This window comes from Schistocerca piceifrons, chromosome 3, assembly GCF_021461385.2.
Source record: "Schistocerca piceifrons isolate TAMUIC-IGC-003096 chromosome 3, iqSchPice1.1, whole genome shotgun sequence".
Taxonomy (NCBI): domain Eukaryota; kingdom Metazoa; phylum Arthropoda; class Insecta; order Orthoptera; family Acrididae; genus Schistocerca; species Schistocerca piceifrons.
The window spans coordinates 915,389,415-915,414,329 of NC_060140.1; the positions used below are offsets into that span (position 1 = coordinate 915,389,415).

The window sequence follows — 24,915 nt, forward strand, 5'->3', positions numbered from 1 at the left end:
ACATTTTTTGAACGTTTGTATTTTTTTGGTTCTAATAAAACCCCATGTCATTCCAAGCATGTGTGTCAATTTGTACCTCTCTATCTAAATAATTCCGTGATTTATTCAGTTTTTTAATTTATACTGACTTTTTGATCTCCCGGTACATTTTTAAGGGTGTGGGAGGTGGTCGCACTTTGACTTTGTTCTTACTTCCTGCTGCATGTTAGGACGGCAACGAGGTTCCTTCGAGGACGGTTATAATGTTATAAGAACATACCACGGTTTTGTGGATAATAAAGTTTTGTGTTTCTCCAACCTTCCTTGAAAAAATAAAATAAAATATAAATGTCGGTAGAGTACTTTCTCGCAAAAGAGGTCGGAAAAAAGTCGGCAGAGCACTTATCCACTTTAAAAAGAACACATGCAAAAAAGTCGGGAGAGCACTTGCCTGAGAAAGGCAAAGATCCCGAATTCAAGTCTAGGTCTGGCACACAGTTTTAATCTGCCAGGAAGTTTCGTATTTGCACACACTCCGCTGCAGAGTGAAAATTTCATTCTGAATTGTGATTACACGTTATGGGTTCATTATCTCACACAGTGTTCGCTAGTCTTTATATAATTTTCCTTTTAAATAATACATTGTATTCTTTGCAGTCTAGCAACAAATAAATATCTTGCTAGTATTGTTATGTCACATAATCATATGAGGTCAAATGAGTTTTACCCAATATCAAATAAAAATATTGATTAGCTGTTGTAATACTTTTATTAAGTTTGTACAGTAGCTTCCTGCAAACATGTCACATAGTGACACATCTCAGGATAAGGTATGTCGCAGATGTAGACATTTCAGCCCAGCAGAGCAGCCTTAGCATGAAGGTGGGCGGCGGCGGCAAGGGCACCTGGGGCTGCAAAGGCAGCTGGGGCGGCGTAGGCCAAGGGAGCAGGGGCGGCGTACGCCACTGCGGGGGCAGCGTAAGCGCGGGCGGCGTAGGCGAGGGCGGCGCCGTTGATGACGGCGTCACGGGCCTGAGTCTGGGCGACGGCGGTCAGGTGGGCGGCCCTGGTGGCGGCAACGGCAGGGGTGTCCAGCAGGTAGCCGTCAGAGCGGACAGCGACGGGGGCGGGGCCGTAGGCTGCATAGCCGGCGTGCACGGGGGCGGCCACCACAGCGGGGGCGGCGTAGGCAGCGGGGGCTACCACTGCGGCAGGGGCGGCGCCCAGGTAGCCTGGAGTCGCCAGAGCCACGGCCAGCATAGCGCTCAGGACGATCTGAAATTCATAACGGTACATTATTTACACATCCTTTCATGTCAATGTCCTTACAACAATAGACGAGAGTGCTAGTGCTGTGTTAGACGAGACACAGAATCATTCAATAAGATTACGTTTGTGCTTACCAGGGTCTGCATCGTGGAGGTGGTGGTTGTAGTGCTGCTACTGCTGCTGCCGAAATGTGCCTGGCCAGTGGTCACGGCCGCTATTTATACGGGCCAGTACGGCTGAGTGTGAAAGCAGTGCACCTCGTCATTTTGACCTTGTGTGTGGTCCTTTCCTGGGCGTTGTCTTGTAGGAACCGGGTATGTCTTTAATATTATGTCTAAGAGTGTTTGCGCTTCCTGAATGAGATGGAAGGAGAATATTAACTTTTCGACTTTTTGTCCATAGTTTAGATACATCTGGAACACGTGTCACGGTCACTTCGAACATTTTAGCGCTTACTTCCCCAGCTATCTTCTTCACGAGCATAAAATCCAGCTAGCAACTAGAAGTTTTACTTCTGATGAGGATGACTGGTGTAGCGGCTAAAAGTTCGAAGACTTTTCTAATGACTTAATTTGTCTTCTAGCAGCATTTAATTGTTTTTTTTATCACATGAAAAATCGATTTTCCTTAATAGTCTCTGAAACTACATCTTACTTAGAGTCCCCTGTCAAAATAAATGCCCCTACTGTAGCAGTTTTAAATTGAAATTTGATAGGAAAGGAAATTGTTTATAGTTACCTTTAAATGTGTACATTTTCTTTATTTACCTTACATCTAGGTCACCACAGTGGTTGAAATGGCTCTGAGTACTATGGGACTTAACTTCTGCGGTCATCAGTCCCCTAGAACTTAGAACTACTTAAACCTAACTAACCTAAGGACACCACACACATCCATGCCCGAGGCAGGATTAGAACCTGCTACCATAGCGGTCACACGGTTCCAGACTGTAGCGCCTAGAACCGCTCGGCCACCCCGGCCGGCTCACCACAATAGCAGTATAATGAACGACTCATTTGAACCCCTTTAAACCTTCGAAATCCTCCTGTGTTCTACCCTTCTCTATCCGATTCCTGTACAGTATTGGAAACTAACTCGGAACATGTTTTTAATGGGAAAACAGCCAAAGTTGCAAATTTTTACTTTTATTTGCTTGATGACTAGTTTCGGGTCTGGAACCGTTTTCAAATAATCCAGTGAGTCACAATCGTGTTTCCTAGTACGCAAGAACCATTCCAAGATAAAAAAGTATACATATAACAAAGTGCAAATGACCAATTACAGAGCATACATATGACAGTTGTAGAAGACTTCTCATTTACCTTCTTGGTGCAAAAGTTGGTGCGTCTGACGCTATACAGTCTCTTACGCTCGCAATAGTGCGAAATTGATCATTCTTTCTTCATTCTGGGCATCTTTTACTGCGAGTGGAACAGAAGTTCACGGGAGGAACGTATATCGTCCGCTTTCTTCATTTCCAATTACTTTGGCTGTGGAAGAACAATACTTCATATTAACTAAAATGTACAAAGTGGAGAAATATAAACCCAGTACATCTTATCTCTCACTTTATCTTGAAGCTCAAATATTAGTAGTAAGAACACCACCTGTTCTAGTGGAATGAGAAAAATCAATTTAGATATATTGTCATTTTTAGCAGCAGCAGTATACTAAATTATGAGAGTTTTAAGTGCTCTACTCGGCCTCTAAAATAAAAACTTAGCTAAGACACTAGTTTAAGCCATAAACAATCAGTAAAAACTTTCAGCTATATTGAGTATGTATGTCATCAATGCCAAAAGAACCTCCCATTATGTATGTGTAGCTTGCTATTCCCTGTGTGATCTTTGTAAAACAAGTCCTTATCAGTTCCATGAGCAGTAATGTTTCAATATGTACAAGGAAACTTTATCAGCTGCTGGTACGTAGTTCTACATTGGAGCACAGCGAATTTGACAGTTGCGTTCACCTAAACGTACGTCGTGTTAGTGTCTTGATAATCAATTAATTGATATTCGTAAATTTAAGTAAGGAAAAATGTTAGTAATTCCATGGAATACGCATTTCTCTAACAAATGGTTTTTTCGGTACTGTTTATGTCACACGCGTTTCGGAAATGGAACTTCATTCTGAAGTATTTGAGTATGTTTACAGTTACATATTTAAAGCTGGAATCTCTTTAAATTGAGAATGTGTAAGAATTTTGGTTTAGTGACATAGCCAAAAACACTCGTGACAAAATAACTTACAGACAGCTTTGTGTTTGAGAGAAAGACAGAGAGAGAAACGGAGAAACACAGAAATAGAGATGCATACCTAGTAGCATACAGTACATCCCTCATTTCTGATGGAGGCTGGCCCCTAAAGTATTGCTGATTGATGCTGTATCATGACTACGCATATGCCGGCAATAGATCTTGGAAATAGGTCCAAACAGGGTGTAACGCAAGGCACACACACTTGACTCGATGGCGTCTCAGATAACACGGAGATCAGAAAGACGCTGGTAAACACGTCAATACCCTCACATTCGTGGTGTGTGCGTCAAGCCAGTCTGATGAAGTTCGGGTGGTTGTAGAGAATTCATACAGCTCCACTCTGTCGTTTAGTGAACAAAACACGAGCTTACCAAGTATCAGAGCACATTTGTCACTGGATTCAGGACTCCCTTGCAGATAAACCTCAGCTTATCGGTCTTAGCGTAACAAAACTGTAACACAGTCTTCAACAGAACAGTGAGCGCCTTTCTGAGACCATTACCGTATACGTATAGTTTGGTTACTGATTTGTATGGATGCAAGCGAAGTAATCATTACGCCATTTCAGAGTACTGATTGTTCTATCAAAATGACGGTCACTTTCTTCATCTGTGTCGCCATGATCTCGATAGCTCCTCAGTTCATGAATAAATAGCTTATCAGTTTTGTAGCCGTGTGTGTAACTGCTGAAATGCGTTTTTTTATCACGACATATCTTTAGCCTTATTCAGCTCTTACGAAGGATTGATGTCTGATGTTTCACAAGAATTGTCATCTTCATCACTAATTCTGGAAATAAGAGATAGGAATTCAGTTTCAAATTTAAAATTTCTGTCTTAAATGTCCGAACTGGCAATGAATTACGTCATTAGCGATAAAAGAATGAGAGAATCCTAAGTTTTAAGTGAGTAAGAAGCGACATGTATGCTGAGAAAAGAGTCTAATTTCAGCAGCTGCATACACTATTAGGACAATTAATTAAGTATTCATACCATTCAGTGTACTACGCATTGCTCTTTTATACGTATCCTCGTTGAATACTACCAATAAAACACGAAACTGCATAACTGACAACGAAGTCTGTTAGCAAGCAGTGTTTTTCAGTCGGCCGATACCAATGACTGCAGGCAGCCACATTGCGAAATGAAGCCATGGGTAAGGGCCGTTTCAGCACACATCGCCCCTCCCTACTGACGCACTTTTCGGAACTGTGTGTTGTAGTGGAACTCATCCGTCAGCATGTACGAGTATCTTGATTCATCAGTCAGTTCGACGTTTTTCCATGCTTAATCGGAAGTAGTGTTCTCGGATTCATGCTGTTACCTGTTCTGTGACGTATGGTGACATAGGCTACACCTCTGAGCCAATGGCTTCTCCGCACCATATCGCAGAGGAAGCTACGGATGTGGGTAGTGTCAGTTATCGGAGAGACGCCCAATAACTAATCATCAGTGCTGGTGGCGTTGAGAATCAGCTGAAGCCACTAAAACTTAACAAGGCCTCAGGGCTCGAAGGAATCCCTATCATAGACTACGCAGAATTTTACGTTTAGCTTAATCCTCTTTTAAACGTAATGTGTCGTAGATTTTTCGATCAATAAATAGTTGCAAGAAACCTCAGGGGACACTCACTGCAATATCGACAGCGGAAGATCCCAAAAAGCTATCGTCTGATATCATCTTCTATTTGACTTAAAACTTCAGGCGATATGCTTGTTCCGACTTCACATTTTTGAGATCACTATTTCATTTGACATCTGTATGTTACAGGATCTTATAATCTCCGGCACGCTAACCGGCATGGAGCCGCGCAGGGTAGCCGCGTGGTCTAGGGTGCATTGCCACGCTTCCCGCGCCTCCTCCCGTCGGAGGTTCGAGTCCTCCCTCGGGCGTGGCTGAGTGTGTGTCGTCCTTAGCGTAAGCTAGTTTAAGTAGTGTGCAAGCCTAGGGGCCGATGACCTGAGCAGTTTGGTCCCATAGCAACTTAACACTACTAAAAAAAAAACGGGCACGGCGTTCGAAATCATTGCTCATGCGAAACTCAACTTGTGCTTCTCATACAGAAAAGCCCAAATCATGACAGGTAGCTGAAGTATTTCTTCACTTGCGAATTACGCATCGGGGTAGCACACATTCGAAAGCACTGCGGTTCAGATCCGTTTCCAGCAGTCCCTGATACATGTTTTCCGAGGTTTCTGTAATTCGCTTACGGAGCTTCGTTTGGAAAACTCACTGCAGCTTCCTTCCCTCCTCTGTGCCAATTTCAGCTAGTGACCTGTCTAAGATCTTCTCATCGACGAGACATAAATCGTAATGTTTCGTTACTTCCATTTTTACAGCATTGTCTGTTTTCTTTTATAAATAAAATATACACAATATAAGTCGTTTCGATGCAGGAGGAAAATAAAAACGAAAAAAGAGCACTACCTATCATAACGCAACAGTTTTATTGCACAAATTAAAAAGTCTGTGAAGTTAGAGATACAAAGGACGCAAAAATGGTTCAAATGGCTCTGAGCACTGTGGGACTTAACTGCTGTGGTCATCAGTCCCCTAGAACTTAGAACTACTTAATCCTAACTAACCTAAGGGCATCACACACATCCATGCCCGAGGCAGGATTCGAACCGGCGAACGTAGCGGTCACGCGGTTCGAGACTGTAGCGCCTACAACCACTCGAACACACCGGCCACCCACACGAGGAACGTTCAGTGAGTAATGCAACATATTTTCTTCTGAAAACTGGTTGGTTTAATTAGGGATTTCAGTACAACATATTATTCTCTCCTGTTTTCGCTACAAATTCCTATTTTTCAACACAATCTCCGTTCAGTGCGACAGCCTTAGGACACTTACTGAAAGGGCCTGTATGCCCGCTTTGTAGCACAGTATTGGTCGACATCGGATTCAACATCTTGCTACATCAATCACCTTCCTGTCATCCTGTCATCCATGTACTGCTCTCCGGGAAATGCATCCTTCATTGGGCGAAATACACTCCTGGAAATGGAAAAAAGAACAGTTTGACACCGGTGTGTCAGACCCACCATACTTGCTCCGGACACTGCGAGAGGGCTGTACAAGCAATGATCACACGTACGGCACAGCGGACACACCAGGAACCGCGGTGTTGGCCGTCGAATGGCGCTAGCTGCGCAGCATTTGTGCACCGCCGCCGTCAGTGTCAGCCAGTTTGCCGTGGCATACGGAGCTCCATCGCAGTCTTTAACACTGGTAGCATGCCGCAACAGCGTGGACGTGAACCGTATGTGCAGTTGACGGACTTTGAGCGAGGGCGTATAGTGGGCATGCGGGAGGCCGGGTGGACGTACCGCCGAATTGCTCAACACGTGGGGCGTGAGGTCTCCACAGTACATCGATGTTGTCGCCAGTGGTCGGCGGAAGGTGCACGTGCCCGTCGACCTGGGACCGGACCGCAGCGACGCACGGATGCACGCCAAGACCGTATGATCCTACGCAGTGCCGTAGGGGACCGCACCGCCACTTCCCAGCAAATTAGGGACACTGTTGCTCCTGGGGTATCGGCGAGGACCATTCGCAACCGTCTCCATGAAGCTGGGCTACGGTCCCGCACACCGTTAGGCCGTCTTCCGCTCACGCCCCAACATCGTGCAGCCCGCCTCCAGTGGTGTCGCGACAGGCGTGAATGGAGGGACGAATGGAGACGTGTCGTCTTCAGCGATGAGAGTCGCTTCTGCCTTGGTGCCAATGATGGTCGTATGCGTGTTTGGCGCCGTGCAGGTGAGCGCCACAATCAGGACTGCATACGACCGAGGCACACAGGGCCAACACCCGGCATCATGGTGTGGGGAGCGATCTCCTACACTGGCCGTACACCACTGGTGATCGTCGAGGGGACACTGAATAGTGCACGGTACATCCAAACCGTCATCGAACCCATCGTTCTACCATTCCTAGACCGGCAAGGGAACTTGCTGTTCCAACAGGACAATGCACGTCCGCATGTATCCCGTGCCACCCAACGTGCTCTAGAAGGTGTAAGTCAACTACCCTGGCCAGCAAGATCTCCGGATCTGTCCCCCATTGAGCATGTTTGGGACTGGATGAAGCGTCGTCTCACGCGGTCTGCACGTCCAGCACGAACGCTGGTCCAACTGAGGCGCCAGGTGGAAATGGCACGGCAAGCCGTTCCACAGGACTACATCCAGCATCTCTACGATCGTCTCCATGGGAGAATAGCAGCCTGCATTGCTGCGAAAGGTGGATATACACTGTACTAGTGCCGACATTGTGCATGCTCTGTTGCCTGTGTCTATGTGCCTGTGGTTCTGTCAGTGTGATCATGTGATGTATCTGACCCCAGGAATGTGTCAATAAAGTTTCCCCTTCCTGGGACAATGAATTCACGGTGTTCTTATTTCAATTTCCAGGAGTGTATATGGAAGTCGGAAGGTGTGAGATCTGGGCTGCAGGGTGGATGAGAAAGAACAGTGCAGTGAAGTTTTGTAAGCTCCTCGCGGATGTGCAGACTTCTGGAAGGCCTTGCGTTGCCATGGAGAAGGAGATGTTCTCTAGTATTTTTGTGGCGAGGAACAAGCTGTAGTCATGTCTTCAATTTCCTTATGGTAGCACGATACATCTCGGAACTGGTTGTTCCACCATGAGAGAGGACATCAAACAAGAAAGACAATCGCCATGACCTTACCAACTACGGGTGCGGCTTTGAAATTTTTCTTCAGAGGAGACGTGGTGTGGTGCCACTCTATGGATCGCCATTTTGTTTGCGGTTCGAAGTGATCAATCCACGTTTCATCGTCTGTGACGGGGTACGACAGAAAATTGTTACGATCAGCGTCATAATGGGAACGCAACTGATCATAGATGGTTGTTCGTTGCTGTTTTCTGTCTTCCGTTACGCGGCGAGGAAACCAGCGGACACACACCTTTGACTATCCCAACTGGCGGAGGAGTGTATCAGCGCTACCAACAGAGAAGTCCAGTTCTGCTGCGACCTGTTTGATTGTGATCCGTCAATCGTTTCCTGCGAGAGTGTTCGCACGTTCGAACATTGCATAAGTCACAAAAGTGTTAAGGCTTTCGCGGCCACTTGTTGACAAACTGCCTATTTGCTTCTGTCGTGGGTTCTTCGGCCAGTACTAGTGCTGGCGAAACGTCAGTAAAATCATCAGACGAACGTCGGCCGAAGAACCCGAGACAGAAGCAAATAGGCAGTTTGTCAAGTTACAAGTTCTTCGTCAGTGCTATTTACTCACAATGGGTCTACTGAAGGATGCGAGGGGGAGCGGCGAGGTCGAAATCACTGTTTACAGCAAAGAATGTCCTTATTAGCTTCGGTACACATATGCTTTGTGGCTCAGTGAGCCTAATATTCCTTTCCTAGTTGACCCTGGCCGGCGGAGACATATGATCGGCGGCATCCGCCCGGAAAGCTGTGTTTACATCCGGCTGCACTGCCGAGAAGACCGTGGAGTGCCGACAGCCTACTACGGCACGGCTGCGATATCAGCGGCGCACTGCTCCTTTTGGCGATGACGAAGACCCCTCTGGACGGTCATCATTGGCCCCTCATCTGTTCACCATTGCTGGACTTTCAGATTGCTCTGCTCGCGATTCGAACCACTGCCTCTGGGATGGAGTCAGACGGCGGCTGGGGCTGCAGCACTGAGACCCTTTTAGAACGCAGCGCTGGTCGAAGCAGGCGAAGGTGGCAGGCTGGAATCGCTGGGGCGCTAAGTCCCCCCAGGAACTCAACCCTGAAGGCCGAGGGTGCAGCCTAGACTCCAACCGATGGCTGCTGCTAGCGATGTTGCATCTCCCACGGCTCGACGCGGCCCCGGCATCATTTTGGTGCTTTAGAACTCGAGGGCGATACGAAGAAGATGAGTGGACAATGAATCTATGATGAAACTGCCCTTCCCCAAAATACAAGGTTTGGAACTTAAATAGTGGCAACTATTCACAACCGATTCAAAAGAGTAACATTTTTGCACCTGTTCATTCAGTCTGTGTGGCGGCGTGTAGGAGAGTGTAAACAGACAGGGAAGCGGGTTGCACAGCGCAGGCAGCCAACAGCAACAGAAAACAGCATAGCGCAGCAATAGTCGCCGAGATGAGTAAGGCGATGTCTCCATGCCAGCACTCGTCTCCGTTATGAACGACGTGATTAGCCGAGAGTTATTCGATAGAATATATGGTTTATTTATCTGTATAACTTGATCAGTTTAGGTCCATCAAGCCCTCAGCCGGTACAAAAGAGTTGCATGTTTGCACCTGTAACTTGGTTCAAATGGTTCAAATGGCTCTGAGCACTATGGGACTTAACATCTTAGGTCATCGATCCCCTAGAACTTAGAACTACTTTAACCTAACTGACCTAAGGACATCACACACATCCATGCCCGAGGCAGGATTCGAACCTGCGACCGTAGCAGTCCCGCGGTTCCGGACTGCAACGCCTAGAACCGCACAGCCACCGCGGCCGGCGCACCTGTAACTGTCCTTCAAAGTAGTCACCAGCGTTGTGTAGAACCCGTTGCCAGCGATGTGGAAGGCGTAGTATACCGTCAGAAGAGCCTCTTCTGTTGATGGTGCGAATCGAGAGGTCTACTGCCTGTCGAATCTCAGGAACAGTTCTGAAGCCAATGCTACGAAGCCAAAACTGAAACGCCAGTCCAATGAATGGCGTCATTACGGGTCGCCGAGAAAGCTGAAAGTGCGTCAGAGCCCCAGTATGGTGAAAGTTATGGTGATTCTCGTCTTCGACTGTGATGGTGTTATCCTAACGCATTACGTTCCTCCGGGGCAGACCGTCAATGCACGGTATTACTGTTTGTTTTGGAGCATCACCTGTGACCAACTTTGCGAAAGAAGCGGCGACACTTTCTGTGCTACCCACCCATTATTTTGCACGATAATGCGTGGGCGCATACAGCACAAATTGTGGCTGCTCTGTTCGGTCTATGAGACTGGGAAGTACTGTACCATGCACCATACTCCTCGGACTTAAATCCTTGTGACTTTGATTCGATTCCGAAGATGAAGGAACCGCTTCGTCGCATTCCCTTCAGAACTGTTCCAGAGATTCGACAGGCAGTAGACCGCTCCATTCGCACCATCAACAGAACAGGCTCTGCTAACGGTATACCACGTCTTCCACATTCACACTTATTCGATAGAAACTTAACTTCTCTAATAGAGTATTGTGATTAACACAATCAAAAGCTTTTGACAAGTCATATAAGATCCAAACTGTTGATATTTTATTGTTTAAAGATTTTATTATGTGCTCTGCGTACTTTCTTGCTACAAAAAAGGTACCACATTTTTATGTGTGTTAACTTGTAGAGTTTTTGGAGCGATGAGGTACAGCTGGGTGGTGCAGCAGAGCATCTCGCCCGTTCTTGCAGTTTCCGCCTGCCACGGAGTCCTCAACCCGTCTCCGAGATCTTTTGAAACAGCCTTTTTAAATGAATACTGTTCAGGACTTCGATCTAGGGAAACATGTACCAATAACCAACAGCTGAATAAATTAGTCTGACTTTTATGGAATTATCGTCACTCAAGTGTTTTAAAGCAAGGCCGGATTTTTCTCGATAAAGGTATAAAAAAGAAAAGAAAGCAGGTGACCAGCATGAAAAGAGTGTCAACGTTTCCTGAAATATGTTCAAAAAGAGAAGAATCCTTTTCGTCTTTCGGCTGCACTTGCTTTTGTCATACCTGCCCATATAAGAAGTTTCACGTACAAGCCACCTACCTAAACTGCAGGCAAGAGTCCTGTCTAATTATTTAAACAGCACCCGCGTTGTTTTAACGTGTACAGGACAAACCCATGAATTATGTGAAATGCGTATTGTATGACGACGTCGATTTTAAAGGGTGACAATTATTGAACTATATGAAATAATATCTTCATAACTACTGAACGGTTTGCGTCAGAACGTTCAAGGTGCACCGTTGACCGGGGGACATGATGGGAATTAGTACGCGCAATATGGTTTGTTTTAGCGTCGAAGATCACTTTCATTTGGATGGGTTCGTCAATAAGCAAAATTGGAGCGTTTCGGGGACTGAGAATAGGCATTCGCGATCGAGAAGTCTCTTCACCCTCAGCGGGTGACTGTACGGTGTGCAATGTCTAGTCATGGAGTAACTGGTGCGATCTTCCCTGATGGCAAGGCGACTACCGAAGGGTACGTGACCGTTTTGGAAGATGATTCCACACCCATTATCCAAAGCGACCCTGATTTCGACATGACGAGGTTCATGCAAGACAGATCTCGACCCGATCGAAGAAGGGGAATGACTCTGGGGTACACAGATGTCACTTTCACGGTCCTCGATTGAACGCCATATTTTCCGGGTCTGATCACATGTGATTCCTTTTCGTGGGGGCTATATCAAGACACGGTATATACACTCCTGGAAATTGAAATAAGAACACCGTGAATTCATTGTCCCGGGAAGGGGAAACTTTATTGACACATTCCTGGGGTCAGATACATCACATGATCACACTGGCAGAACCACAGGCACATAGACACAGGCAACAGAGCATGCACAATGTCGGCACTAGTACAGTGTATATCCACCTTTCGCAGCAATGCAGGCTGCTATTCTCCCATGGAGACGATCGTAGAGATGCTGGATGTAGTCCTGTGGAACGGCTTGCCATGCCATTTCCACCTGGCGCCTCAGTTGGACCAGCGTTCGTGCTGGACGTGCAGACCGCGTGAGACGACGCTTCATCCAGTCCCAAACATGCTCAATGGGGGACAGATCCGGAGATCTTGCCGGCCAGGGTAGTTGACTTACACCTTCTAGAGCACGTTGGGTGGCACGGGATAGATGCGGACGTGCATTGTCCTGTTGGAACAGCAAGTTCCTTTGCCGGTCTAGGAATGGTAGAACGATGGGTTCGATGACGGTTTGGATGTACCGTGCACTATTCAGTGTCCCCTCGACGATCACCAGTGGTGTACGGCCAGTGTAGGAGATCGCTCCCCACACCATGATGCCGGGTGTTGGCCCTGTGTGCCTCGGTCGTATGCAGTCCTGATTGTGGCGCTCACCTGCACGGCGCCAAACACGCATTCGACCATCATTGGCACCAAGGGAGAAGCGACTCTCATCGCTGAAGACGACACGTCTCCATTCGTCCCTCCATTCACGCCTGTCGCGACACCACTGGAGGCGGGCTGCACGGTGTTGGGGCGTGAGCGGAAGACGGCCTAACGGTGTGCGGGACCGTAGCCCAGCTTCATGGAGACGGTTGCGAATGGTCCTCGCCGATACCCCAGGAGCAACAGTGTCCCTAATTTGCTGGGAAGTGGCGGTGCGGTCCCCTACGGCACTGCGTAGGATCCTACGGTCTTGGCGTGCATCCGTGCGTTGCTGCGGTCCGGTCCCAGGTCGACGGGCATGTGCACCTTCCGCCGACCACTGGCGACAACATCGATGTACTGTGGAGACCTCACGCCCCACGTGTTGAGCAATTCGGCGGTACGTCCACCCGGCCTCCCGCATGCCCACTATACGCCCTCGCTCAAAGTCCGTCAACTGCACATACGGATCACGTCCACGCTGTCGCGGCATGCTACCAGTGATAAAGACTGCGATGGAGCTCCGTATGCCACGGCAAACTGGCTGACACTGACGGCGGCGGTGCACAAATGCTGCGCAGCTAGCGCCATTCGACGGCCAACACCGCGGTTCCTGGTGTGTCCGCTGTGCCGTGCGTGTGATCATTGCTTGTATAGCCCTCTCGCAGTGTCCGGAGCAAGTATGGTGAGTCTGACACACCGGTGTCAATGTGCCCTTTTTTCCATTTCCAGGAGTGTAGTAAGAACCCCAAAACCATCGCAGAACTGAAAACAGCTATTCAGGTGGTCATCGACAGCATCGATGTTCCGACACTTCAGCAGGTCATGCAGAATTTCGCTATCCGTCTCCGCCTCATCATCGCCAATGATATCATATTCTAAATCCGAATATCAGTAGTGACGTTTACATATTGAATAAAGGTTGTACACGCCGTTTTTTGTGACTAATTTACATTTTTTCATATAGTTCAAAATTGTCTCTCTATATAGCCTGGTATGATGAAAATATCTTTATGAACCTGAGGACGGTCCCCGGACCGAAACTGGCTGTTCAATCAAAGAAGTGTATCAGCAGTATCCGCACTTGGAGATAAAACGTTTCGTTGTTGAATTAACTACGAGCTGTGGGGCACCACCTTCTTAAACTACATTTTAAGAATGTTATTGTGCACACGGGCTGCTTTATAACAGGCTGTACTGTCACACTGACACAGTTATCAACCTTGAACTGTTCTTCTATTATAGGCAGTACACAGTTCGGTAAAATGAGTTCTTATCTTTCCTCATTTAGTGTTTTCTTAAGCTTAATCTGGAGACCACGTACCAGCCGCTAATAACACGTCCATTCCGTAACAATACCTCCTCCGGATTTCACTGCTGACACTACACACGATAACAGGTACATTTTTCCAGGAATACGCCAGACCCAAACCGTTTATGGATTTTAGTAGGGTATAGAGTGATTCAGTGCTCAAAATCATTAGTTTCGATCACTGAGTACCATTATATGTGGGGTAATTTACCTTCTTCCGCACTATCAATGTGCGCTGGTGTCGGCTCTTCAGGAAGAATACGCTGCCATTCCTCCACAGACATGAAGGCATCCCGATGAAAGTGTTACCAGCAGAGTTCAAGCAGCAATAAAGTCGAAGGTTGGGCACACCTCATGTAAATGTTCACAAATAGATATCCGCATACTTTTAATCAGATACTATATGTTTGCGTCGTCTGTAATGGAATGACATATCTGACAAGAGAGGCTGTTAATAATACACGGAGTAATGTCCTTGTTCTCTTCCTAATGTATATCTTTGCGAGTGAGTGTAAGAAACGAGAGCCCGAATTACAGAGCAATATCGTGGCAACCTTGCCACGGGAAGCAGAAGTGAACAGCATGCTGGCGGCCTCGTGAACAGGCACCTCTTTCAGAGGGAACAGCGGCCTTGTGCAAGGTTGGCCAGGCGACACAGTCGATACAATGGAACCCGATGTGGTGCTACGTCGAGAAGTGCGTGGTGCGTTCAATAAGTAATGCAACATACTTTTTTTATCCAATTTTGGTGTAAAAAATGAGGAATTTGTAGCGCGGCATCGTGAAATGTTCCCACTTCAGTCCCTAAAGTTGTAGTCTGGTCCCTTCAACCCCCACAAACTAACCATACTCTCTAAAGATCACGAAGGTCCGATGTGTGGTGACGCTATTCGAAGGCTTCAAAGTGGCCTCTGTGACGCAGGTGCGTTCCAGGCAGAGGCCTGTCATTGAGTTTCTTGTGAAGGGAAACCAGAGCATCGCAGATATTCATAGGCACCTGCAGAATGTCTACGGAGACCTCGCACTGAACAAAAGCACAGTGATTCGTTGGCCGAGGAGTCTGTCTTCATCGCAACAAGACTGCGCAAAGCTGTCACAACTTACGCTTGCCGGGCTTGAATAAGAATCATGACGATTACGTTGAATCAGTGTCGGACCTGTGGAATGGATACAGAACTCGAATTGTCGTGTTGAGCATTGTAAGAGCAAGTGGTGTGCTTACTCTGTCTTATTGTTAGCAAAGATTTACAAATCGATTGGGCAGTGCAACTACCAATACCAATAAAGAAATACAATCACTGCAAAATACATTCAGCCCCTTAAGCACTGAATCCTAAGGCCTGTTCAAAACTCAAGCGTTAGGTCCCTGTGCACATAACAAATAAATTAAGTATTCTTACCTCCAGAGCAGCGACGGTGGAACGCGATGTATTCTGGTCTCTCACAACAAATATCAATGCTAGCTACAGGCTCGGCAGTGTTCAATGCTGGTCAAAATACTTGAAATGCGCATGAAATTCATTTGGCTGATAAACGAGAACATTGAAGAAAATTCAACTTCATTAAAATTTAAATGACCTGGACTGGGAGGTGGTACCGATTATGGTGCCACTCAGTTCTTTTAGCAAATCTATATTGCGAGTTAGATTGGGTTTTCTAAAACATCTGACAATTGAACCTCACAACTGATTCACAAACAATGAGATCTTAACAGCGAGTATTATCTAATTTCATTAATCCAACATAAATGCAAATCATCAAATTACACATAGCTCTGTTAGCAAATCTTAAAAGCATTACAAAAATGAAATATCTAACCGGTCCTTTTCTCAAAACAGTTTACGTACATTCGGTGGTTACCCAACAATTACAAATTATCAGCCAACTTATCTGTACTAATGCACTGACAACAACAGAAATCATAATTGTTTAATATTTTTACCTTATTTCCACGAAGACATCTGCTTGCATGTTCAACGATATTGAGATACCCACATTAATGCAACTCTTGGTGGCTCCAAACAGCACCCCCGCAAGAACTGCCTACTCCATCGTCTTTCCCTCACAGACAGCTACCTACAACTGTGCGCCAAGCGCTCTCTTACTCCAACGAATCAGTACAGTGTCTTTGGGTCTGCGGTCCCACACAGTCAGCGATCCGCATTATCGAGCCTATCAGAGACATTCATCCTTCATAGTATACTAGTTTCATTTTAATTTATTATTATTCTTATCATATTGCGATGCCACATACAAGTGTTGAGGCGTAGCGCCGTATAACGGTCCTGCCTTGGAGGCGGTTAAGTGGGAGATGTGGCTCAGAGCTGGATAGTGACAGATGGTGACGCAAGACGGGACGCGCACGTAGTTCATGTATCAGCCGATAGAAGACAATATTGGATAGGGGACTGATTTAGTTTCGATTGTGCCCACTAGAGTGCACTAAAGTAATAGAATGTTTCTCATAAACTGTTCTAGTATTTTCATAAAGTGTTATTATGTCTTTTGTGTATGTAAAATGGTATAAATGTGTTTTAGCAGTATGAATGATGCGTGAGTGTGGAGTATCGTTAATATGAAGATAATTGTTTGACGAGTTATGTAGGAGGATTTAGTGGGCGAACATTTCGAAGAAGTATGGATATAAACAAAGGGGATTTTTGTAGAATAGATTTGTAAAGCAAGTTTATGGTAAAGGGAAAGTTAATTCAGGTATAAATGACAATAATAAATAACTTTATGCGTAAACATAACTTCAGCATATTAGATAATTACGTCGGTAAAAGGTGCAGTCGTTAGGTCTACTATTTTGCCATTGGTTATTGACGAAAAGCGCGGAATGACGCGGGAGAATGTTGTATTGGCTGTTGAGTAAACTGAAAAACGGTAAAGCAATATTCTTCGAGCGCCTTTCTCTGCTGCTAGAGAAAACTGAGAGTATTCTAGAGAGGAGTCGAAGCCTAGCCATGAAACAGATCGGACGTGTGTAGTAGTAGTTCCGATGGAAATGATAAGTTGCCGGATCTAGCAGTGTTTCATACATCAAAAGTTTTGGAAAGTGACGGCATAATTATCCCGATGTGTGTGTGTAGAAATTTCGGAATTTTTAAGCGAATTTTGTGACGAGAAAAGACATATATTCCGTGTCGCGTATTGAGCAGGTCGGTGGCTAAAAACTGTGACTGCATTTGGTACCGACAGACTTAATGTTTGGCGAGCATTATCAATCAAAAACAATCAGTAGTTTTGTAGCTATTACGTTTTCGGGAAATGCAACACCATAAACTTGCTAACGTGAGTGAAAGGGATTGTGAGGGACTGTGTTAAGACTAGCACGGGCTTGGCAGTGATACTTGTTCACCTACGTTTCAGAATATATTTATTGAGGACAAAATATCGAACCTTTCATTTCGTGTTTCTCCCTTAACATAGATTAGTGACTCAAATTGCGGCTGGTTCACGTCGAAGTACAGTAGGTTTCACTCGGCTCTCCTACTGATGATCTGCTGAGACAATCTTCACAGGTAGCTGCAGGTCCGTCGTAAAGGGACGGAAAGAACAGAACCGCCACAATGTGTTCCAGCAGACGCCTTTCAAACTGCTGATGTCAGTAGTGGCAGTACGTCAAAAGTTGCTGCTATTGCTGCTGCTGCTGCTGCCACTAATAATAATCATAATGATAATAACACTAATAATGAAAATAACAACAACAATAACATTACTAACAATGGTGAGGGGGGGGCATAACTCTGAAATAGGGGGGTTTGTGTTGTGCTCCTTGGTTTGGTTGTCTGTCCTTTGTTTTTTTTTTTTTTTTTTTTTTTTTTTTTTTTTTTTTTTTTTTTTTTAAATTACAGTGTACTAAGAGCAGTGGGCCCAATCAGTTCCGGATTGACCAATACAGGGGGTGGTGCCTTGACTGAAACATGTTCGGACGCCGTTAGCTCTGCCAGCTACGTTTTGCTGACACTCGGCGCTATTCGGCAGTATCCTGTCAGAGTCGCTGCTCGCCCCAGTGGTTGACAGAAGTTGAGTGTTCTCTCTCGTAATTATTTGGAGATTCCTCTCCTTAATGTGTTCGAGCTGCGCCAAGGTGCGCCCCCTGTTCCTTGTAGTTTGGTCACTCTTGTTTTAGGGTGGGTCTTCCGCTGGCGCGTGTCCGCAGTTGCGTGGAACTTAAACTGACTATTACGATAACAGTCTTTTATGTCTAAATATAGTTGTTATACTTGAAAGGGATTTCACAAGTGAGTTCAGTGGAATAAGTCACTACATAAGTGTTCGAATTCCGTTATTCTGTGATCTGGTTATTGGTCTAAGGTTCCCGTTGGGGAATTGGCTCTTTTACTTAAAATTTGTTATTTAATATTATGTATAGTTGCTTGTTTTACCAATGGGGATCTAGTGCCGGTAAATTTCTGTTGAATTTGTGGGCAATTGTGGTTGTCATCTATACTTATCTGGGGCTATTTGTTATTTAGTTAAAAAGAAGGATCTTTACTTAACTTGTTTCATTCCATATACATTTGCCAAGGCTGTCAAGGCTTATAAATATTTTTGATATTGGTGTCTATTGGAAATAGGCTGTTTGGGGTTACTTGTTATTTAGTTAAAAAGAAAGATCTTTATTGTTATTGGTGTCTATTGGAAAAAGGGTGTTTAAGGTTTATAAATATATTTGTTATTGGTGTCTATTGGAAAAATATTTGGTAAAAATGTTTTTGGGAATATGTGTAATAAATCTTTGTGAACTACAAGCCTATGTTTGTATTTTCTTGTGATTGTCCTTTGTGACTGGTTTGAGAATTGTAAATTTCATGTCCCATTGTATGATCAAATGAATCTGGGCACCTACTAGTGGACATTACTGACGACAGTGTCAACGCTTAGGCTTTATAACGGCCTTAGTTCGGCTGCAGGCACTTTCAGCGAGTAGTGTGAATGTCTGTGGAGGAATGGAAGCCCATTCGTTCTCAAGAGCCGAAACCAGAGGAGGTAGCGGTGTTGGACGCTCGCGTCTGGGTGAAGTCGACGTTCTAAATTCTCATAGGACAGACCAGTCATTTCAAGAATGTTATTGCCCGTAAGGCATTCCCTCAGAGATGCTGCTTTGCTGCAGGATACACTATCATGCTGATAGAAACACCGATACCAAACTGTTATCTAGCGTATTCAGTACATAATACTGTCGAATCTGTTCAGGTCCTTTCACCTTTAACGTTTTACTAAGAGCAAAAAGGAGAACACACTCTACCCACGACAAGCATCTGTCATACCATAATACTATGTAACGGTACACGGAGTAGACCACACATATGTGTGCTGTTGATAAAAATGGAGTTGTAACCGATGTCATGTGCTAGATTTCTAGCTTATTTTTGCTATTCAATGAAAGTAATGTGAGTTTTCTTTTTGTTCGATGTGTCATACTTCTTACTTGTACAAGGTATATTTTTCAAACAGAAGTTTTCAATAGTCGATATGTTACGCAATAAAGGTGATGAGCACCAACAACGTTATCTTTGATTGTGCGTATCATTGTCGTTGCTAGTGTAGTACTCAGTGACAAATGAGAGTGTACGGTGTTCGTTGTGCAAATGCAGAGGATGTTGGTTTTTGGAAATTTGATTTTATGAAGACTGACGTCAGAACTGTTAAGATATTCAGGTAACATTGTTACTGCTTTACTAGCTCAAGGTGTAACTAATTTTGAGTTTAAAAAAGGCAGATTTATAACATGAATTTCCTTAATTGGTTTGAGCCAGTCAGTTTGATTGTCAAGACGAGATTAACCAAAATTATCTGCTCATATGACGTGGTCTCACAGCTCTGGATTCACCATTCATTTACTATTCTTTTAACTAATTTCATGGCGGAGTGAGGTATTTTTAACAAGGAGTGAATTTTGTCAATATTATTGTAATTGTTGAGGAACCAAAGCGTAATACAGGTTTGAATGCTAGTCTTTTTTACCATTCAGTAAGATTAATTTCTTCCACAGTCCCCTCACTGAATTTCTCATTTTCAATCGAGTTACTGCATTACACTCAGCTGAACACTGTTGCTTAAAGTGAGGTATGATGTGCTTAGCATTCCTGCATATGTCTGCATTGCACTTGGGCACCTTTTATTTTCTTTAGATGGTTTCCTGTATTTTGACGTTAATCACTTTCGACCAGTAATGAGTTTCCTGTGCCACACGGTGTCACAAAATTTGTTAAGGCCAACTTACTATCACAGTCAGGACACAGTAAAATCAGTCACAGTCATGCATTAAATTTGAAAATCATCATCCGCGTTGACTCATGTAAAGAACAGTTCAGATATCATTTCTTACCCAGACATTCTTACTCTTACAATACAGTGTTTCATCAGAGTGCGTGTTGTTTAAGGTTTGGAGTTTTAGTTAGACAGTCTGCATAAGAAAATTTATGTGGCATTTTAATAGAAGTATTTTGGACAGTTATTCTTTCAAAGTTCAGCTTGTAATTCTATGCAGAAGTCTTACTGTGTTAGTTTCGTGTGCTGAAATTGCAAGAAACGAAATGTAAGCACTGTCGCTGCTTCGCACAATACAGAATTTCACAGGATAGCTTATTTAGTATACAGTTTCTGGATTTTTAATTGTTTTTGGTAAAAGTTAATCGAAATACAGTTACAGGATAACAGATAGATTTGGCGACTCTTTTCGTCAGATAGCGTTTACATAGTCACACCACTTGCATTTTTCAGGTTCATATTCAACATAGACACACATGATAGTTAAGAATAGGAAACCTGTTTACGAATGCAACAACAACAGCAACAACAACAACATAAATAGCAAACAGTAATAAAAGAAAACAAGTTTCTGGCCGATGTAGTAAGTCGGAGATCGCAAGCTAGCAGGCCAAGAGATGGGGCAGCGGCAACCGGCAGAGAGGACCTAGTCTGGAATTCCCTAAGTGGTTAGGCGTCCGGTCTGCGGTGTGCTAAAAAGTGTCACCAGCCTTTGAGAGAATGTCAGTGACGATATGTGAATACTTTAGATATTCGCCAAATATATGTAAGATTAGTTTCAAACTGGCTACATCAATTCTGATTACACAATCGAACCCATTACAGTAGGACGGTTCCATTACAATTTTCACCACCTCATTAGGTCCAGTATAATGAATGTTATTAATATTCATGTGTAAAAGGTATCTCCAGTGAACTTGTTAACGATTGTACACAATTCATAAGCAAATGATATGCCAGCTAAAAGAGAATGAAGACAATACTACTATGACTCTAGATTATATTTTAGTAAAGAAAAGAGGAATTTGTCGTCAATAAAATACCATGTTGCTGTTAGTGGATGGCAGAACAAAATCTCATCATATTTACACTGAAAGTTTAACATGTGAATGAATTATTAATACTGTTGTACTTCATTGTTCATGTACATTGATAAATTAATCAGTAATATAAGATTGTAGTAACACTAGTTGAATGGAGTAGTACCACAGGTTCATAGAGAAAATTTGTAGCATAACATAGTTATCTAAAAAATTATAAGTGCAACTATATTTAAATGTAATCTGAGCATTAATGGGATGTAAAAGAATTAACAATTTTCATAATGCATATTTAATGCAAAATAGGTTTAAATTATGTAAACAATCATGGTTGTGGTATAGAAGATCTGATGTGACTACAATGGTAATCATGTGACGTAGTTAAAGTCAGAGAGAGCAGAGCACATGTCGGTAATTTCATTTGCTGTCCTTTTAGTTGGTGAAATTTTGTGTGGTCTACAAGCCACTTGTGATGATGTGGTGTGCAGAAAGTGGGACTTAGTTATTTTTATTTCAGTGAAACAGTTGGGATTCTTGATATCAGCGCTTTAGTATGGTCAGCTGTATTGACTTTGTGTTGAGAGTTAAGTTATTTATCAAACTTACGTTAATGTGCTTAGATTAACAAATGAGTGCACTGTACAGCAGCGCTGCCACAAAATAAACGTTGCCAGTGTATAATCACCTCACTCTAACTGCAATACTGTTTCAAAACATATCTAATTGTTGTGTGTAGTATTAGGATTATGAAACAATCATTTCAGGTAACTTCTTACCGCCGGTCGGAGTGGCCGAGCGGTTCTAGGCACTTGAGCCTGGAACCGCGGGACCGCTACGGTCGCAGGTTCGAATCCTGTCTCGGGCATGGGTGTGTGTGATGTTCTTAGGTTAGTTAGGTTTAAGTAGTTATATGTTCTAGGGAACTAATGACCTCAGATGTTAAGTCCCACAGTGCTCAGAGTCATTTAAGCATTTTTGAACTCCTTACCTTTGATCTGAATAAATTCAATATTAAACATACTTCTTCTGTCAAGGTAACTTTTTGTCCTAAAAGGCTGTCATTCATTTAATATTACATTTTTATATGTATTTTATTCTCAGTGATAGTTCCTTAGGCGGTGTAGTGTCATTTGAGCAACTTTTTAAACCTAAAACACCTGCTGAGGCTCATTACGTTACATTTTATATTAGCCATTAATATTTTGTACTATAATTTTGTCATTTAGCTGTTCTCCTAACATCTCGGTTTGCTCCTATAAATGATGAGACCTAAGGCTAGTATTCTTTTTAACATATAAAACTGATTGTTAAAAGCATTCATGCATTAATACCTGAGAAAAGTCTCATTTAATAACTTTTTGATACATTCGCTTCACTTATAATTAATTGTTGACTGTACATTTCTGCAGTGTAATGCTCCATTGTTGCATGATATCCGGTAGCTACAAAGTATTAGTCTTACGAATTGTATACGAAGAAATTGACAGATGAAAAAATTCTCCAAGTATTGGGTGAATGTGATGATCTCAGCCCTTTAACTGATGAAGATTCAGACAACATTCCATATAATGAAGACACATTTGGGAAACACCTTTCAGAAGACCAAGATGGTACCAATAATATTGACAGTACTGAAGGTATATTTCTTGTAAAGCATCTGTATGTAATAAAATTCCAAATGAGGAAACAAGAGTAAGGAAGCATTTACAACAATATACCAGGTTAACACACTGAAGCTCCCTCCTATGAAAACAATTGTAACACCGAGAGACGAATTTGAACAATGCATTTCTTCCGATATTGTAGAGAGAACTGTACGGTTCATTGAAAACGAGGCTGGAAGAGCGTATAAGAGAAAGTACTTTCAAGCAGAGGGAAAAGATATAGTGTACAAATAAGAGCTCCGACAGATGTTTTGATAACAAATGCTCTTCTAAATATTACACTGGCGCAGAAGTCCTTCGAGTTATTCTGTGAGTTTAATGAACGGCAGATATACAAACAGCAGAGACCTTAGTCATCAGTAATATCATTCAGTATTTACAACAGTCTGCCAATGCTGTGGTAACTTTTAGATTCAGCGACTGTAGAAATCACGTAGTTCTGAAGCGAAGAACAAGTCGAATCATGTTCGGAGCCTGTTTTCATCCGGATAGGAAGTTCCTGGAAAGTTGCTAGATAGAGACCGTAAGAGGTGAAAATTCGAGATAGCAAGATCAGATGAATAAAGTGGGTGCGGAATGACTTCCCAACCCAACTCTTGTATAGTGTTTTTTTGTCAGTCTGGCAGAATGCGTGTGGGTGTTACCGTGGAGTAACTTCACTTTACGCAGTCTTCTTGGTCGTTGTTCTCGGATTTCGTCTGCAAGACGTCTCGGTTGTTGCCAGTAATTGTCAGCAGTGATGGTTACACTTCGTGGAAGCAATTCGTAATGCACCATACCGTTTCTGTTCCACCAGATGCACAATATTATCTTCTGTGGACACAAACAGGTCTTCGTACAGGGACTTGCTGCTCTGTTTGGGCTCAGCCATTCATTTCTTTTTCTTATGTTAGCATAAAGACGCCATTTCTTGTCACCAGTAACTAGACAGGATAGGAACGGTCGGGTTTGTTCACGAGCCAATAGATGGCGAGCAAGCAGAGATGCACATATGGCCACCAGCAAATTTCTTTGATTTTTGGTTTCGAGCATTCCGTACACCCGATTTTTCTTGTACACATCGCTGAAGACTTGTTTCAGCCATATATCAAAAGGACAAATGGTTCAAATGGCTCTGAGCACTATGGGACTTAACATCTTAGGTCATCAGTCCCCTAGAACTTAGAACTACTTAAACCTAACTAACCTAAGAACATAACACACATCCATGCCCGAAGCAGGATTCGAACCTGCGACCGTAGCGGTCACGCGGTTCGAAACTGAAGCGCCCAGAACCGCACGGCCACACCGGCCGGCCCAAAAGGACACAACTCGGACTTCAGACATCTGTTCTTCATTGTATGGAAAATGTTGTGCATCAGTCTCAAGACTCCAATGCTGTAAAAAAAAAAAAAAAAAAAAACAAAAATACAACTCTAGGAAAGAGGAAGCGTTGTCACATGTGCGATTCTCAAAAAGGGAGAATGCAGAAAATACCTTTTAGCAACTAAAGAACAAAGGTATGTGCTGAGCATTCAACCTCTGTAGTGAAGTGAAACAATTGCTCTCCATGAAAACAAGACACAGAAATAGAACCATTTGAGATATAAAATCGACATAATATACATATTTGTAACTGATACAGACGATTTTTTTTCAAGGGCCTATTGTCCAGTGAATTTTAGAAAATTAAGTAAAAATTTTGTTATTTTACCACATTAAATATTTCTGGAGTTTCCTGGAAGAAGGAACCATAAGGCAAGATGGCGAATTTAAGTATTTGAAATCAAAGATGTTTAGAATATGCATCTTAATAATAACTAAATGTAATATATGTGCTAGTCAACATTTAATATATTTAGGTTTTGTAATAACAAATAATTTATTTTGAAAATTAATAGTACTGTAGTCCTGAAAATATAAGAATAACAGTAAACTTGCGTAGTGGTCCTTCTAAGATAGACTAACAGTGAATAAGTTTTATAAGAGTAGGTAGTGCTGTTATATATTTAATTTTAAATATAGCAGTAACAT

The 24,915-nt window shown here is 43.5% G+C and overlaps 1 protein-coding gene across 1 annotated transcript; it reads right to left on the reverse strand.

The window, feature by feature from the left end:
* Nucleotides 1–729: 729 nt before the first annotated feature.
* LOC124790138 (cuticle protein 16.5-like) lies at nt 730–1,424 on the reverse strand. Its single transcript, XM_047257724.1, has 2 exons — nt 1,383–1,424; nt 730–1,254 (listed from the first exon to the last, which is right to left on the reverse strand). The coding sequence occupies exons 1-2, from the start codon at nt 1,392–1,394 to the stop codon at nt 832–834; spliced, it is 435 nt and encodes a 144-aa protein (XP_047113680.1). The 5' UTR covers nt 1,395–1,424; the 3' UTR covers nt 730–831.
* Nucleotides 1,425–24,915: the final 23,491 nt, after the last annotated feature.